The sequence below is a fragment of the Berghia stephanieae genome, chromosome 6 (genome assembly GCF_034508935.2).
Source record: "Berghia stephanieae isolate SIO BIC M18660-M18661 chromosome 6, UCSD_Bste_1.3, whole genome shotgun sequence".
Lineage (NCBI taxonomy): Eukaryota > Metazoa > Mollusca > Gastropoda > Nudibranchia > Aeolidiidae > Berghia > Berghia stephanieae.
The window spans coordinates 56,475,900-56,493,658 of NC_088365.1; the positions used below are offsets into that span (position 1 = coordinate 56,475,900).

A 17,759-nucleotide genomic window follows, 5' to 3' on the forward strand; every position below is an offset into this window, starting at 1 on the left:
GGACAAAACCAAGTGATCTCATGCCAGGACAAAGACAGAAGGCAACATGAGAAAAAAACAAAACAAATAAAGGGAGAGATATAGAAGACACAAGTGACCACCCTACTAAGGGATGTCAAAAGAAACTCTGCTCTCTGCCTAACCCAGACTGTATTGTCTCATTCAAGTCCAGGATATGAAGAGACAGATAAAGAGATAAGAAACATTAAAGATTTAAGAGCCCATATCCCATATAACCAACTTCAAAACATCTTTGGGAAATAAAATCGTAAGCTTTATTCCAACAAATTGACAAAATTCGTAACTTTTAACACAACAGTAAATTGGAGACAACCAAAGCAAAATTTAAAAAAAAAAAAAAAAAAAAAATTAAATAAAATATGAAATGAAAAAAAAAATACAGCAACCAAACTGAAATATTATCTTGGATTAAATCTTTTATCCTAGCTTTATAAATAAATAAACAGAAATATTTAATTACCGACTATAGCCAGAAACTAGAACAGAATTCTAACCACATGCGGTACGTAATTCAAATTTGCGTGGTTTCTTTCAGATCATGCCTTGCAATGCTCTAACTATTAATTATTAAGTTATTTTGTAACAATTTTACCAGACATTCGATCTCCACCATTTTGAATACATGACCAATCAAGACTTAATATTACACCCTATTTTACCTTTAGTTTTCAGATTAAACTGATTAACACAAAATTATAATATAATAAAATTACAAAAAGTTAAAATCACTGATTACTGAACTGTTAAACAAAAAAAAAAACAAAACAAGAAAGAAAGAAGATGATTAATGAATATATTATTGGTTTAATATTAGCACTGATTATTTTTCTTTTTCCCTTTTAATCTTAACCTAATTTACTCTATTCTATGCTTGCACTACCAATAAAAAACATACAGTGTTGTAGTAATAGGTAATGAAATGCAGAACTGCTGATACATATGTGTTACCAATGATGCAATGAATTCCACAAAGTCTGCATATAAATTCTTTCATGTACTAAATTGTTCAAAATAATAATAAATAAATGAAAGATAAATAAATAAATAAAACGATTAATCGATATATGTAGAACCTTTTACACTGCAGTAGCCTTTTTATGAGTTTAATAATAAGTCAGTTTGGAAAATATAGCTCATGTTATAATGTGAAGTATATAAGGAAAAAAATACCCATATGTACTTAATTTTAGAGGTACATCAATTGAAAAGGTGTTTATATATAGCAATAAGCTAGCTTTTTCTGCATAAAATATAGCAGCATAAACATATAAATAACTAGACCTCTTTAAAAATTGAAATAGGTATGAAATAGTAATAAAATAAATATAATAAGAAATGAACATTTTCCTCACGGAATACAAGGTGTTTCAAAAAAGAATATGGCAAAATTATTGTGTATTTTTTTCTCAGCTCTGTAGCATAGTAATGGACTGAATTATATTTCTTTTTATAGAAGCCTTATCCAATTTTGTTTTGTTTGTTTTTGTTTTTAAGGGTTTTACGGCGCTTGCAACACATTTAGGTTATATCAGCGCCAGTAAAAAAGAAGAAAATGGGATCGTAAAAAGTTATAGAAATACAATTAAAGATCCCAAGAGAAAGTAAGACAAAGGGGAACTGGGAACAAATAGGGATCAGATGTAGATTCCGGGAGCATACCACCAATGTACTTAGCTTGAGATCACCTATGTCTCATCAGGACACAAGAACAAAATCCAACAAAGAGGAACACACTCAAATGCTTACATTATACATTAAAATTAAATATAATAATACATAACAATAACAGAGAGATGATTTACAAGGAAAAAAATATCATCTCTCAAAACAATAACTATGCATTTGACTGTTTCCCTCCCAGCCAGGGCCAGGACAAAACCAAGTAATCTCATTCCAAGACAAAGACAGAAAGCATGTCGGAAAACAGACATAGGGGGATAGAAGACATAGTATGGACCCCCCTGCCCGCTATGGGAGGTCAGGATCCCCACCCAGTTATCCAATTTTGATTAATCGACAACTTGACCGCCATGGCTAAGTAAAGTAGCCCCCAACTTTCTTTTTTTTTTCTCAACACGATGCAGCACAGCTCATTATCAGGGTTTGAGCTTATATGAAATCTCTATATCGGCTTGATGTTGTCCATGCTGGTGGTGGTTCCACATTGAGCACTTGCAAATCATGACATGAAAATTAAATTCTACACATGTGACCAAAGTAGTGTGTTCCATATATATATTAATTAAAATTCCACATGAAAATTTTGCCATATTATTCTTGAAATACCTGGTATGTTAAAAAGGCCCCACAACTTGTTTCTTTCATAGCAAACATTCCTGATTCTAAACAATTTGGGATGAAAACAACCAAATCTAAAAATCCTAGAACAGGAACATGCACATATTATAAGGTATCTGCACACTTCAAACAATCAGACTCCACACACACACACAAACACACATGCACTCACTGACACACATACACACACTAACATTTTATCAAAAGACTGCTGGTGTTTGTCCAATAGAAATGGCTGATCATTGATTGAGGACAAAACAAAATGTCGAAATCACATAGTATTTATATTAACTGATTGAATTGACTTAATTTGTTTGGTACCATAATTTGTTTTAAGGAGTTTCATAGCAATTGAATACAATTTTATAGCCATTGGGAGAAAGCAAGTTGAAAGTTAAACGATTGTTTGTTTGCTTGCTTTCATGGGTTTTCTGACCCTATTAGGTCATTTCCGTTATTATCAAGCGCTTAAGGAAAAAAAACAAAGGGGATGGTTTCAACAGATATCACCTAAAGATCCAAGAATAATACACATATATTTGTGTAGCTTGTCTGACACCGTGAGAAAGTCCGACAGTCCCACAGCAACATAATATTTACCAAGATGAAAATACAAATTGGGCGACTTATCCTTATCCTTAGACTATGGATGATCTCAATTTTCTAATACTAATTCCAATCATTTGATCTAGTTCATTTTGACATAATACCAGATGGGTATGGTGGGAAACAATTTGTAAATTGTGGTGCATATTTATGTCATTCAATTAAAATATATTTTGAAAATAGAGGTATGTCCAAGCAAAATCTTAGCGAAACAAAATAAACTTCAAACATTTTATGAAATTGAAAGAAAAATAAACCCTCATAAAACAGCACAACATTTAACAATCAACAATTTAAATTTAATGTAAAAATCCACGTTAAACAAAGTCAATCGATAATTCAATGAAAAAAAATGTTTGAAAAGAAATGGTAAAAAAGGAACCCAACAAAAACAATACTTTCGGATGTTTTTGTTTTTTTAGTTTGCAGCTTTATGTTTGCTTTGTATATAGTTTTAGAACAAAGGTGACACTTCTCTGTCCATTCAGAGCCAGTAGAAAGAAAGTCCTTGTCATAGCCTTAGTTTCATAAAGTAATCTTTGTTTTTGTCATTAGGGATTTGTCAGGGCTTGTGACATATTTTAGGTCATTTCAGCGCCTGAAAAGGAAATATAGGAGGAAAGAAGGCACAGAGGTCAAAAGACCCTATCCAAAAAGAAATCTTTTCTGTAAAAGCTTGGTTTGGTCAAATTCGTGAAATTAATTTGTCATAATTCAATGTATTAGTAGATGCAATGATAAAATTCATTGAAATAAAAAATAGTAGAGGTGCTAGAAGGCAAAAGAGAATTGAAAAGATTGTGATGATGAGCATAGAAGAAACCTGGACCTGACGACAAAGGAATCCTCTACCTGGATAAGCAGGAGGATCTATCACTACACCCTCTCGAAATAATATTTAAAAAGTGGTTTCAAATGAGTGCCTATCCTGAATCTATACTCTCACAAAAGAAGAGATAGACATAAATCCCCCAAAAAAACAACTTCCCAATCCTCAATTATTTGTTCCCCTCGTGTAAAAGAGAATAAAGTGAGATATATTTATTAATTTTAAAAAATATATATATAATTGTTGTTATAAGTTTGAGGAATAAAAATCACTCAGATTAAAGTAAATTTTGTTTGTTTTTAAGGGTTTTACGGTGCTTGCAACACATTATTTTTCATATCAGCACCAGTAAAAAGGAAGAAAATAGGATAGTAAAAAGTTCTAAAATTACAATTAGAGCACCCATGAAAAACAAAGACAAAGGGAACTGGTTCAAATAGGGAACCGATGTACAAATGCACACTATCAATAGTTTGAGATCACCTATAAGTGTCATCCAGATACGAGTAAAGCTCTCCACTAAGAGGGATACACTCAAATGTTTATAAATCATATATAATACGTAACCAAAACACAATACAGTACATAACAGAGAGAGGATTTAGAATGAAAATAAATCTCATCTCCCAAAACTAACTATACATTTGACTGTTTCCCTCTCAGCCAGGGTATCCGGCCAGGACCAGGACAAAACCAAGAAATCTCATTCCAAGACAAAGACAGAAACCATGTTGGAAAACAGATGTAGGGGGAAAGAAGACACAGTAAGTTCCTCTAAAAGTAAATTTTGTAACTGTCATCTTTATGCATATGGATATGAAAAATTCAAAACATAAAAGTTTGCAGCTTGCAAAGTACAGCATTTTTAGAGAGATGAATGCTTCATTCATTTCTGTCAAATGACATTCTTTTCATAATAAGACTCTTTACCTTTTAACTCCATATTATTCTTATTCCCTTTGCTATTTCAATATATCCTCCGTTGAAAAAAGAAGTTTCTTACTCAACTCACCCCATTAAATCTTTTTAAAAACTATTCTTCTTTTACCTTTTCATTCTTATTCAATTTTTCCTTTTCTTATTCAGTCACTTCCATATTTCTCTTACCATTACGATTATTTTAGCAATGCCTTAGCATTGAGACTGAGTTGAAGTCAGCCGGACAAACCTGAGCCCAGGTAAGGAAGACCTCCAAAAACCGAGTCAGATGGATGAGTGCTGTTGCGGCCCTATGTTCCACAAGGAATCAAGAGGCTTATCTTAAGTAAGTCAAGTAAGTCAGCATCTCTCTAAGTTATTTTTAAAATGCTTCTATTATAAGATAATATTCAGGACTCCAATAAAAGGAGGATTGTTTACCTGAAATAATGGTTAGATGTTCACTGATTTAACCTGAAGCCTCTAAATTTGATCATATAGTCCTCGCATTTGTACCTTTCCACTCTTACAGCAATCTAATAATATAACTCTACACTTTCGTCACAGTCAATGAAAAAGTTGGGTAAGAGATTAAATGGGTGTAGGTTTTGACTGCATACTACTGTATCGATTTCTAATTCATGCCAGTCTTTGTTATATTCTCATGTTCCATTCAGTTTTGGCTTCTGAGCATGTGTGGTATAGATAAAGGGCAACTTCTGCCCCTGCAGACTTGTTCGGGTCACATCATGAGTGAATGAGGTGTTTGTGTGTGGGGAGCACACATTTGGGTATTTATGAAATCAGAATTCCACTCTATTTTCTCAACCTGGATCGTTCCAGTGTCCCGGTTCGGTTGGTATGCTTGGTTTTGTAGTTTTCACATTTAAATTTCCGACCTGGGAAGCCAGATTCATACTCATGGGCCCATCTCCTAAGCTGCGCAAGTAGTCAGAGTTCATTTCCAACTGTTCTTTCAACTCTGCTAGTTTGTTCTCTAGACTCCTGGTCTGTTCTGACACATTACTAATCATCGAGCTGCTGGCACTGGTGAATGCTTCCTCTGACATTCCGGTGTGATAACCAGTGTCATATAGAGAAACCAAATCCTTGCACGATTCACGCATTTTGACAATCTTGTCACTCAACAGCTTTTGACAATTGAGCACATTGCTCATGTTGACCTCAATCTTGTTCACATGGGTAAGGCAGCGGATTAAAGTGTCGGCTACTTTGAAGGCATCAGTAGATAACTTTGATTGCTGTATAAAGCAGTGAGACACCAAGATAGTCTTGAGGGCTTTGCAGTTCTTATAGAGTCTTTGTCTTTCAAAATGGTGAATATTTTCATCGTGTGTTGTCATTTGATGGCGAACATTTTTATCCCTTCTAAAACGGCTTTGAATCCCTGAGATGACGGATAGATGATGGGCAATTTTTTGACAACATTTCTCTTTCTTGCAGTGTGAGACAAGCTGTAAGGCTTGAGTCTTTGTGTCCTCCAATCTGCTAGACAGGTTTTTCCTATATCGTGCTATTTCAGACAGTCTTTCATTTGCCTTTGCGAAAACAGGACGAACAACTTTCTCGTGTATGATGCCTTCCAGCTTCTCCTGGGCCCTGCTGTTGCCTTGGAAACGAGTCACCACCAAAGGCTTCAAGATGTTAATCATATAAAAAAAGCTCTGCAGATGAAGGTCAAATTCCAATAGCAGTCGCTGCATCAGCTCCAGACTGGCCTGACTTGCCGCATGGCAGCTTTCCACGTACAATCTCAAGCAAATAATGCCTTTCAGAATTAGACTTTGCCGTTTTGAAACAGTCTTTGCATAACGGTTGATGAGTTCTCCTTGAGCACAGCAAAGGTTGGCATGTCGTGAATCAGTTTCCATTCCCGAGTATGTTTGAATGTCGGGAAAAGGATACAACTCAGGATCCTTCAGTCTGAATTCTTCCCTGGCAGAGGTTTGAAATAGAAAAATGGAGTCCTCAAGAATTTCTGCTGGGTAATCCCCTATGAGTAATGACGGATCTAACACTTCATCCATACGCTTTCCATCTACCAACAAGATCTGATCTGATGCAGAGATGTCAACCTGTGAAGCTATTATATCCTGGAGATCTGAGTATGTGGAGTTTCTATCAGCATAAATGACAATTTCCTGACAAATAGCGAAGTGAAAGATAGATATTGTAATTTTTACCTGCAGGTTGTCAACAATACGGAAGAATGTGTCATATGAAATCATTTTAGACTGATCTGGTTCCATGAGGCCTGATAGCAAAGGGGTGACAAGAGATCTTAAACCATTTGACAAGGGGCATGACTCTGGAAGTTCTCGCTTATATTCTATGGGGCCATTCTGTGTTTTTTGAACGCCTGAAATGACTCCACTCTCTTTTTCTGAGATGATTTTAAACATAACATCTTTATTGCTTCGCCCTCCATATGGCAGGAATGGAAGTTTGCCTGTTGCAGCATGATAAAAGGTTACACCTAGAGACCACAGGTCTACCCGGGCATCAAATCGTTTACCAGTTCGGTGTCGTAGCACTGCTGTTTCATACAACCCAGGATGTAGATATTCCTCTGTCCCATAAAGAGACTGGAACTCCTCTTCGTCGTCTAAGCTACGAGCTGCTCCAAAGTCAGTAAGTTTGTAGATTGAATCTCCTACTTCAGTGATAAATCTCATGATGTTGCCAGGTTTAATATCCCTGTGAATTATGCTCTCTCTCCGAAGATATGACATTCCATTTGCTACATGAGATAGGACCAGCATGTACTCCTGTTCAGATAGGCCGTAGTAGTATGCAGGTTGTTCCAACATGTAATGTAGAGATCCTCCTTCACAATACTCCATTATGAGAACAGGTTGCTTGCTACCTTCCTCAAATTGAATATCCAGAAGCTTGATTATATTTGGATGATCTAGGTGTCGAAGCAGTTCTAATTCTCGCAGGTCAGCATTTTTACTAGAAGAGAGGAGGTGTTTGTGGAATGACTTTACTGCAACAACAAGACCAGTTTCCCGCTGTCTGCCTAAATAGACAATAGCACTTGCCCCTTTCCCAAGGGAGTCAGCTGTATTCCATGTATAGTGCTTGCTGCTGAGCAGAACGCCCTTGATAACAGGAAATGTAGTTGACATCAGATGACAGAGAAATGTGAACGATAAATGTGATAACAAAATTGCTGTGACCTTTGAATCGAACAGAAACCTTCAGGCTGAAAATTTAATAGAGACAATTTTCTAAGACGAATTGTATCCAAAAGACAATTGATACAAAAATACGTAAATAAATGGACTGTTGTGTTGATGTGGATTGAAAACACTGATGAAGAAATATGGGGAATATTACATCCCAAAGAAAAAGTATTTAGGACTTACTAGATAGACTGATGGGAAATTGGTTCAGTGTTTATAGCAGAGGGGCAAAATGACTATTTCCTTTACATATTTTATAAATCAATATTTTTATATTATTCACACCACATATTTCGCTCACACCATAAAACCTACAAACTGATTTCAAATATCAACTTGTGATTAAGCTTTAATAATATATCGACCTCAATTCATTTGAAACTAAAAACAAATTTATTTTTTTAGAAGTCAGTGAAATAGCGCAGGTAAAACTTGCAACAGAGCTATATATATATATATATATATATATATGGCTCTGTATTACAAAATGAAAATTATAATATAAGAAAAAAAAACAACTTAAATCAACACTATGATCAGTGTCTGTATAAACTGTATGTTTCTTTATGAGGAAAGAAATTAATATGTATTTATATGGGTCATGTAACTTCAAGCCATGTAAAAGCTAAAAATTAATTATTTTTTTTTACAAATAGGGTTGGGGGGGGGGGGGGGGTTGGATTGGTCAGTGGTTGCTATATAATATTCCAAATGTCAATCTGTTTTTAAAAAATATTCTGCCAACCGTTTTCAACAGAACAAACTCAATATTAAAGCAGGATTCAAAATCAAGCAAAAAGTACACACTTAAATGTTATGTTTAACAAGCACTTATCTTAAATTGTACAGATAAATCCTATCCACTACCAATACCAGTAATTTTCAATATCTAAGGTATACAAATTACACCAAATACTACATATATGATTATATTTATATGCTTTTATATTTAACTGGGTGACCGGCTCCTCCAAAATAACTATGTCACATTGGCTATGCCATGGTTAGAAATGACATATTCGTTAATGCAAATCTTCCTCTTTATCCTTGAAAGATATGTTCTTATCAAATGTCTGAATATGGGATCATCTGTAAAGCATGTTAAAGACTTCTTCCTTATTGTGAACATACAGTTAAGAAGAAAGTGTGGCAACAGTGCCAATACAAGGGTGACAACTGTAACGACCCCCAGGTTTGTTGTTAGTCTGAAGCAGTGGCGATTCTATTTGCTTGATTGGTATTGAATAAAGAGTTGACAAAGTTCATCCTGTGCTGGATAGCAAAATATCTGATCTTACAACCTGGAGAGAAGAAAAAAAAGAGAAAAACGAAAAAGAGATGAGAGCAAAAAGCTAAAGCAATTTCATGTAAAGCCCCCCATAGACGCCGACATCCGCTGGTAGCGGGACGGATGACCTATCGCTTTGACCCCATCCCTGCGTTTATCGCAGATGATTTTTGCCCACATACGGGGAGATATTTTTTTTAGGCGATCGGGGGCGTGGCAGTATAAAAAAGTGGACAATTTTTTTCGGATTTTCGCTGTTTTCACGTCGGATTCGTGATCAGCGTCAAATTTACAATAGGTTTGATACTAAGAACTGTGTGTTTACTCCAAAAATTGGTGAAATTAGAAATAAATTTTAATTAATAGTGAGGCTATGTGGCGACAGAACCGATCCCAGTTACTGTCTGTTATTCTATCTTTCGTCTTGCCACAATAGTGATTACTTCTCACTAAATTATATCAATTAGACTGTTGAAGGAACGAAATTGACATCATTCCACTCTTTGTTATTGTATTAAGGCAGTCATTTTGGTAATTAGTTCTCACTAAATTATATCAATCAGACTTTTAACGTTCAAGGTTACTCGTAGTTTTGTATGACGGTACGTTATTTCCGACTGGTGGATGTTGCGAGCATTTTACCTAAACTCATAGCATCAATAACCGTCCAAGATATTCGCATCATATGTAGCAATAGCTATAATAATGTAACATGTCGAGAGAGAGAGAGAGAGAGAGAGAGAGAGAGAGAGAGAGAGAGAGAGAGAGAGAGAGAGAGAGAGAGAGAGAGAGAGAGAGAGAGAGAGAGAGAGAAAGAGAGAGGGAGAGAGAGAAAGAGAAAGAGAGAAAAATTTACTTGAGCTATATATACCGCTATATTCAATAAAGGTGCTCAAATCACTTTATAAGGGTCTTTGGCCAACATAAAAACATGTTAGACGAGACATGACTGTTAAGCGATATTGCAATTGTTTCCCGACAGAGACGACGCTGTAAACAGCGAGGTACTCATTTTAACAGTGAACAAGGTGAGAGAATGCGAGTAAAGAGCCTTTTCCAAGGACTCAATTATGCGCCACTCAGAGCGGGACTCGAATCCAGTACCGTCCGATCCAAAGGCGAGTGTCATTTCACAAGATCACATGCATAGCCGCACAAAAAAGTGATGAGAGAATAGATTCATATGTATTGAAGGAGGAGAGAGCGGATGGAGTGAGTAAAGTTCTTGGATATTTATAGAAGGAACCAAATTGACGTCACTCATCTCATTGTTATTGTTTTTTGACACCCATTTTTATGATTAGTTCTCATTAAAATATATCAGACTATAACGTTCAAGGTTCCATGTAGATCTTTGGGCTGGAGTGATATTTCTGGCTGGCGGACTTTGTGAGTATTTTAATTTAACACAGAGCATCAATAGAAGGAATGAATTTGACGTTAGTCAACCCGTTGTTATTGCTTTTAGACAGCATTTTATAATTAACTTATCACTAAGTTATATCAATCAGACAATGAACGTTCGCGTTTGCAGTTTTGTGTGTTAATATGTTATACCCGATGGAGATGTCGTGAGTATTTTTCCAATACGCATAACATCAATACATTTGCAATCCGATTTAAGTTTAAAAGCAACGTAGACCACGGAAATTTTTCCATTTTGTGGACAATAAAGATTTTTTATTTATCGTCATTATTATTATTATTATTATTATTATTATTATTATTATTATTATTATTATTATTATTATTATTATTATTATTACTATTATTATTATTATTATCATTTATTATTATTATTATTATTATTATTATTATTATTATTATTATTATTATTATTTATAAAACAAATCGACAGTGTTCCCGTGGCAGGTTAAACGGGTACTCCTCGGGACTACTCGCATTCGCACCCCCCCCCCCCCCCCCCCCCACCACCACCACCACCACACACACGCACACAGCTCTTTTCTTTTTCTTTTTTTTTTGGGGGGGGGGGGGGGGGGGGGGGGGGGCGTTGTTTGTAGATTATAATTCAAGGTTACAATGCCCACCCCATTCCAAGGCTTTTTGGCATCTGCCAATCCCAAATGTCTGTGTCAAGGTCGACCGTCATGTCGCGTCAACGGGTGAGGAGGAAAAAAAAAAAAAAAAAGAACTGGCATATTATTATATCATTACATTGAAAATTATGAAAACTATTTTTTATTTTGTATGAAATCCTTTATAAGTTTTACGATGAACAAGAACGAAACTTTTGCCATCTACCTCTTCCTGGCGCAACATTTATAAAAATATTATTAAAAAAAAATAATAACACAGCATTTATTTGGCGCAATATCCACGTGCTCAAAGCGCTTTACAAGGGGTCCCAAGGCAACAGCAATATTAGACTTGAAAGACGAGACATGACGCCTGTCAAGCGATGTGACATTTTTTCCCAACAAAGACAACGAACGGCCATGTTCTCATTTTACACCTGAGTAATGTGAGTAAAGAGCCTTTTCCAAGGACTCAACTCTGCGCCACTCAGAGCGGGTCTCGAAACCTGAACCTTCCGATCCGAAAGCGAGAGTCATACCACTTGATCCATCACAAAACAGGGAGGGGCACTTTTCTGTCGGCCACATAGCCTCAATATTAATTAAAATTTATTTCTAATTTCATCAATTTTTGGAGTAAAAACATAGTTCTTGGTATCAAACCTATTGTAAATTCGACGCTGATCACGAATCTGACGTCAAAACAGCGAAAATCCGAAAAAAATTGTCCAATTTTTTATACTGCCACGCCCCCGATCGCCGATCGCCTCGAAAAATATTAAGCAAAGCGGGCTGTGCGGGCGATCGACCGTACCTAGGTTTATCGGCCAGGTATTTGGCCACACACATTGCGTTTTCACCCCGGTTTGCCTGATCGTGGTTCGGACGCCTATCAAAACCGTGCGTGTATGGAGCCTTTAATGCAGTATAAAACTTACAATTACTAGGCCTTACCTCCAAAAGGACTACTCAAAGTGCAATTTCAGGAAATATATTTTTGATATGATCTCATCACAATTTCCTCCCTATTGGAGGTCTTCATTATATAAGAGGAAGAATATAGTAGCAGAGGGGAGAGGACCTCTACTTGCCGGGATTGAAACAACACTATACTTTCATGATATTAATATAGAAAACCACAGATTGATATTGCATTTGAATAAGTCTCTCATATTCACTTAAATTGGCAATTGGGCAAATTTGTACCAATTTAAAATCATGAATAGAATGGAAGTCAGCAAGTCAAAAATTTGGCAAAGAAATAAATAATTGTTGCATAGCTCAGTGATGATAATGGCATTTTGTCAAAAATGAAGAAAGTGTATCGGTCCATCTGTCAAATTCAAGCTGGATCAAAAATAACATAAAATATCACTACTACTACCAGTACTAGTTCATATCCATTCTTAACATTAGACATAAACTTACTTCTTGTTAAATATTTAATGAATTTCCATAAAACAATATTAAAGGCAGACAATATTACTTATATAGCTCCTACATCTATGATTAAGTTTTGGCTGAAAATAGAAAGTAATGGTTGAAAACAAAATATTGTCACCAATGCCAGTGCTATCAGGAATACAATAAGGGACGGTACTCATCCACTACTTTTTCTTCTTTATATCAATGATATGCCAGAACGAATATCCCCAGGATCAAAGATTTGGTTGTTTGCAGATGACAGTCTATTATACCAACAAATAAAATCAGACAAAGACGGTAAACAGGACCTCGCAAACCTGCAAGAAAGGGAAAGCGAGTGGAAAACGGAGTTCCATCCCAAAAAATGTCAAGTCATCCAGAAAAACCAAATAGAAAGGAGGATAATTGACAATGACTACATAATCCACAATGAAAAACTGAAAAGTGCAGAAAGGCTGATTACTTCGATGACAAGTTAAAGTGAAACCCACATATTGAAAAGATATGCAACAAAGCCAAAAACACCCTTAGCTTTCTATGTCAGAACCTATCATCATGTCCTGAAAGAGTGAAAGAAAAGAGCTACAAAGTATTTGTAAGACCTATTTGCAACACATTTAGGTCATATCTGCGCCAGTAAAAAGGAAGAAAATTGGAAAGTAAAAACATTCTAGAGATGTATTATTAAAAGGACTTGAGGAAAAAAGACAAGGGAGAATCGTTCAAATAGGGAATAGATGTAGATTCCAAGAGCACACCATCAGTGTGCTTAGTTTGAGATCACTAAAAGTCTCACCCAGACACCAGCACAGAAACCCACTCAAATGTTTACAAATAAAAATAACAGAGAGATGATTTACAAGGAAAAAAAAAATATCATCTCCCAAAACTATAATTATACATTCGACTGGTTTCCTCCCAGCCAAGGTCTCTGGTCAGGACAAAACTAAGTAATCTCATTCCAAGACAAAGACAGAAAGCAATTGGAAAACAGGTATAGGGGTAAAGAAGTACCTCCCTGCCCACTGTGTGAGGTAGGGAGCCCCACCCAGAATTTGTCTGTAATGACTGTAGCTGACAACAATGAGTAAAAGACATGATAAAGCATTTAAACTGGACAACACTTATTGAAAGGAGAAAGATGCAAAAGCTGAACATGTTGTTCAAGGGCCGACAGGGAACCCCCACCATCGCTATTAACACATTGTTGTTTTTGTTTTAAAGGGTTTTACGACTCTTGCAACACATTGAGGTCATATCAGCGCCAGTAAAAAGGAAGAAAATGGGATAGTTAAAAGTTCTAGAATTACAATTAAAGTAAGACTTTGGGGAATTTGTTAAAATACGGAACAGATGTAGATTCCAGAGCACACTATCAAAGTACTTAGTTTGAGATCAAAATCTCATCGAGACACCAGCACAAGATCCCGCTAAAAAGAATACACTCAAATGTTTACAAATCATAAGTTAAAGATTTAAAAAATAACAGTACATAACAGAGAGACGATTTACAAGGAAAAAAACACCATCTCCCAAAAAAACATACATTCAACTGTTTCCTCCTAGCCAAGAACCTCACCAGGGTCAAGCCAAGACGAAGTAATCTCATTCCAAGACAAAGACAGAAAGCAATTGGGAAACGGATATAGGGGGATAGAAGACACAGTAAGTACCTCCCTACCCACTATGGGAGGTCAGGAACCCCACCCAGTAATAACACATTGAAAAACCATGGAAGAATAGAAAATGCATATGCACTGCCATTCCAGAATTATTGTGCACAAACAGTCATTCTTTCCCAGTAGGTACTATTCACACATGGAACAGCATCCCTGAAATTGTCAGAGCAACCAATAACCCAATAATATTCCATAGTTATTAAAAACGACCAGTTCCAAGTCAATAAATATAAATATAAGTAAGGCCACTCCACCACACCTAGTTGCGTCAATCTTCATCATTTGAAGCTGCAACTATTTTGGATTGGATTGGAGAGGCTTTTACTTTTACCTTAATAAACAGGCTACAATATTAGTTACTGCAACCTGGTAGTTACGCATCTTATAAATGAGACTCATGAACATTTAATAGAATGTAAAACATAATCTATAGTAATAAAAGTAAACTATTTTGACTACTCTGCCCAAATTATTAATGAATTGCTCTTTCATCTTTAAATGAGAAGGAAGTAAAAATAAATATTTTTCAATTCAAAAGTGTCAAAATGTACCTAAAGCTTATAAGCCATCAAATGTACGATCATGCCACAGCTACAGTCCACTCTGGATAATCGCAACACCTTGGGATCAGCAAAAATGTTGCGATTAACCAAAGTTGAGTATTCTTTCTACTATTGCAACATTTTACACATTAATGAACGGTAAACCCAAACTAGTTATTGTTCTTAGTCCACCACAGATTGAGCAATATGATTGAAACAAAATCCATATGGCAGCCCTGTATAGATTTTGACAAGCAGAAACTGCATTGATGCAAGCCATCATCTTAGTCAGATTGGATTAACTTTCACTCTTTTGTTCTCTACATGTTGAGACTATAGATTAAAGACTTACTTTAAAACTCATACTCATTCCATCGCCATTCATTATCATTTTTATAAATCATTCATTAATCATTACCTGCACCTAGTTATCTTTGTCATTAGGTAGGCCTACCTACTATTTATTATACTATACTATTATTATTATGATACTATATTTATATAAAGGCCACCTCTAATCGCAGTAGTACTGTGAATAGTAGATAGCGTTCATTTTTGTTATTCACAGTAGTACTGCGAATAGTAAATAGCATTTGTATTCATTGTTTGCAGTAGAACTGCAACTAGTAGAAAATCATTCATTTCAGTTTCAGTTATTTGTAGTAGTACTGCAAATGCGGGTTCATTCTGTATTTGCAGTAATAGCCTTTGAGCCTAGAGCTTCATTGATTGGGCGCAAATATAAATAAACTGCATTGATTATTATTATTTTTAAAATTTATTTATTTTATCTATTTAATATTATTAATTACACCCGAGCACAGAAATCTTGAACAGGTCGGGACCGGGCCTATTTGTTAGAGATTTCTGTGTTTTCGACTTTTCCGTGTTGAGTATTTTACAGAGGATATGAGAAAGGATATGGGGGAGGTATATGTGGGTGGTCTTGATAACTCTCCTTTATTGTGAACTCTGTCAAGGGTCGATAGTGAGATAATTCAATTTCCTTTTCTCTGCATCTTTTACAAAATTATGAAGAGAGTTTTCACTTGTGTTGTGTTTAGTTCCTTTTGTCTTGTTCATTTACAGAAATGGAGAATGGAGTGACAATTCCCACTGATTGTACTTGATAAACAGTCAAAACCAGCATATCGCATTGTGGATTACACCCTTCGCACACGACATCATTTCCTACGAATCCGGTACATAAAATCACAAGCAATCCTCACTTAACACCCTCAGACTAAAGAGAGAGGGAGGGCATTGCCCTCACATATCTCTCATTCCGCCTTCCCCACCCCTAAGTGCCTGTATAATTATAATATGTAACAGTTACTGCCTAAGGCCCTAACGATACTGGTAATTTTTCTATGGTACTGACCCCTCAGATTAAGTACCCCTCAGTTCAACATGCGCACACACAAACACACACACATACACAAACACGCATAATATATGCCACACTCACGCATGCGTAACACATTAACTGACACCTTGCGCTATGGGAATGCGATGGCATCTTTAGTTTCCATTCAAAACAAACACTTCGAAAAAAAAAAATTCAACTGACTGCAAGGGAACATCCATTTTGTTCAGAGATTTCCTTGTTGGCCTCGGAAAATGTTCGAGATTTTCGTGTTGCCAATAATAATGATACAGAGGGATTAAAACAGCGAACTGTACCGAGTTTGAGATTTCCGTGATTTCGAGATTTCCGTGCTCCAGTATATTATTATTATTACTTATTGTTTAAATCAACTTAAAAAAATTATTATACATTATTATTTTGCGTTTCGTTGACAATGACGATGTGTCTGTTGTTGTGAAGTGATGGTGGTGTTGATTGTAGTGGTGGGGTTGATGATGTAGTATAGTGGTAATGATGATGACTATAAGGATAATGATGTGATGGTTGTAGTTGTGGCAGTGGTAGTGATGATAATGTGGAGGAGGACAATGATGTAAAGGTGGTGGTGGTTGCTCTAGTTTTGATAACGATGTGGAGGTTGCGGTGGTAGTAGTAGTAATGATGATGTGGTTGTGGCTGTAATGGACGTAGTTTATTGATGGTAACTTCTATTATTTGCAGGAGCACTGAGATATGTGTCATGAGTGAGAGTGTGTTTGTGTGTGTGTGTGTGTGTGTGTGAGAGAGAGAGAGAGAGAGAGAGAGAGAGAGAGAGAGAGAGAGATATTCCTGGAACTTTATAAAATATATTTAACCAACTGTAAATAAGACAATAAACGGGGACTGAATTATTCTCATTAAAGTAATCTGACATATTAATATTATAATTATAAGCTGATACATTTCAAGATGTGAACGAATGATCAAGTCTGGAGAGGTGGGGACGGGGAAATTTTCATGGATTGGATTGGGGTAACAAAAACAAAACAAAGCACGATCTTGTCAAGTTTCAGACTTGAAGGAAAAGTTGAAACATTCAAAATCTCAATTCTAAGTAACAACACAAAATGTTTCAATCATCCCTTCTCTTCTTTCCTTCCAAAACACTCACTCTCATTCAACTTCAAGCCATTCGACAACACCCCATTTTGAACAGATAATACAGTGTTAGTGTTGTGTTCAGTGAGGGGACGACTAATTTTCAGAGAGGGGAGAGCGCTTCTCCTACTGCGAATAGTGATTCCGCCGTGAAATAACTATTCGCAACCCAACTGAAACTGCGAATTGAATATATAAGTATAAGTAAGCACTATCTACGATAAATAAAAGTTTAAAGAGTCATCAAAACAAAAAGAATATGCCATTGTTAATAAATCATCTACCTCTAGACATTGTGTTGTTACGGTTACAACGTTAGCAGCAAACGTAAATAGACAACAGGAAGTGAGACCGGGTTGTCATAGGGCAGGCTTTCTTCATCACCAACTTCATTCATCA

At 35.9% G+C, this 17,759-nt stretch overlaps 1 protein-coding gene across 4 annotated transcripts in view; it reads right to left on the minus strand.

The window, feature by feature from the left end:
• Positions 1 to 252: 252 nt before the first annotated feature.
• The window catches only part of LOC144975312 (serine/threonine-protein kinase TBK1-like), a 66,902-nt gene continuing 49,395 nt past the window's right edge, over positions 253 to 17,759 (minus strand). For 3 of the 4 annotated variants that reach the window (XM_078919270.1, XM_078919268.1, XM_078919271.1), the window contains one exon: positions 253 to 9,182. In XM_078919270.1, the coding sequence (XP_078775396.1) occupies positions 5,497 to 7,824 (2,328 nt within the window). In that variant the 5' untranslated portion in view covers positions 7,825 to 9,182 and the 3' untranslated portion in view covers positions 253 to 5,496. Of the gene's footprint in view, positions 9,183 to 17,644 lie in introns of all 4 variants that reach the window. The other variant, XM_078919269.1, reaches the window with a different exon arrangement.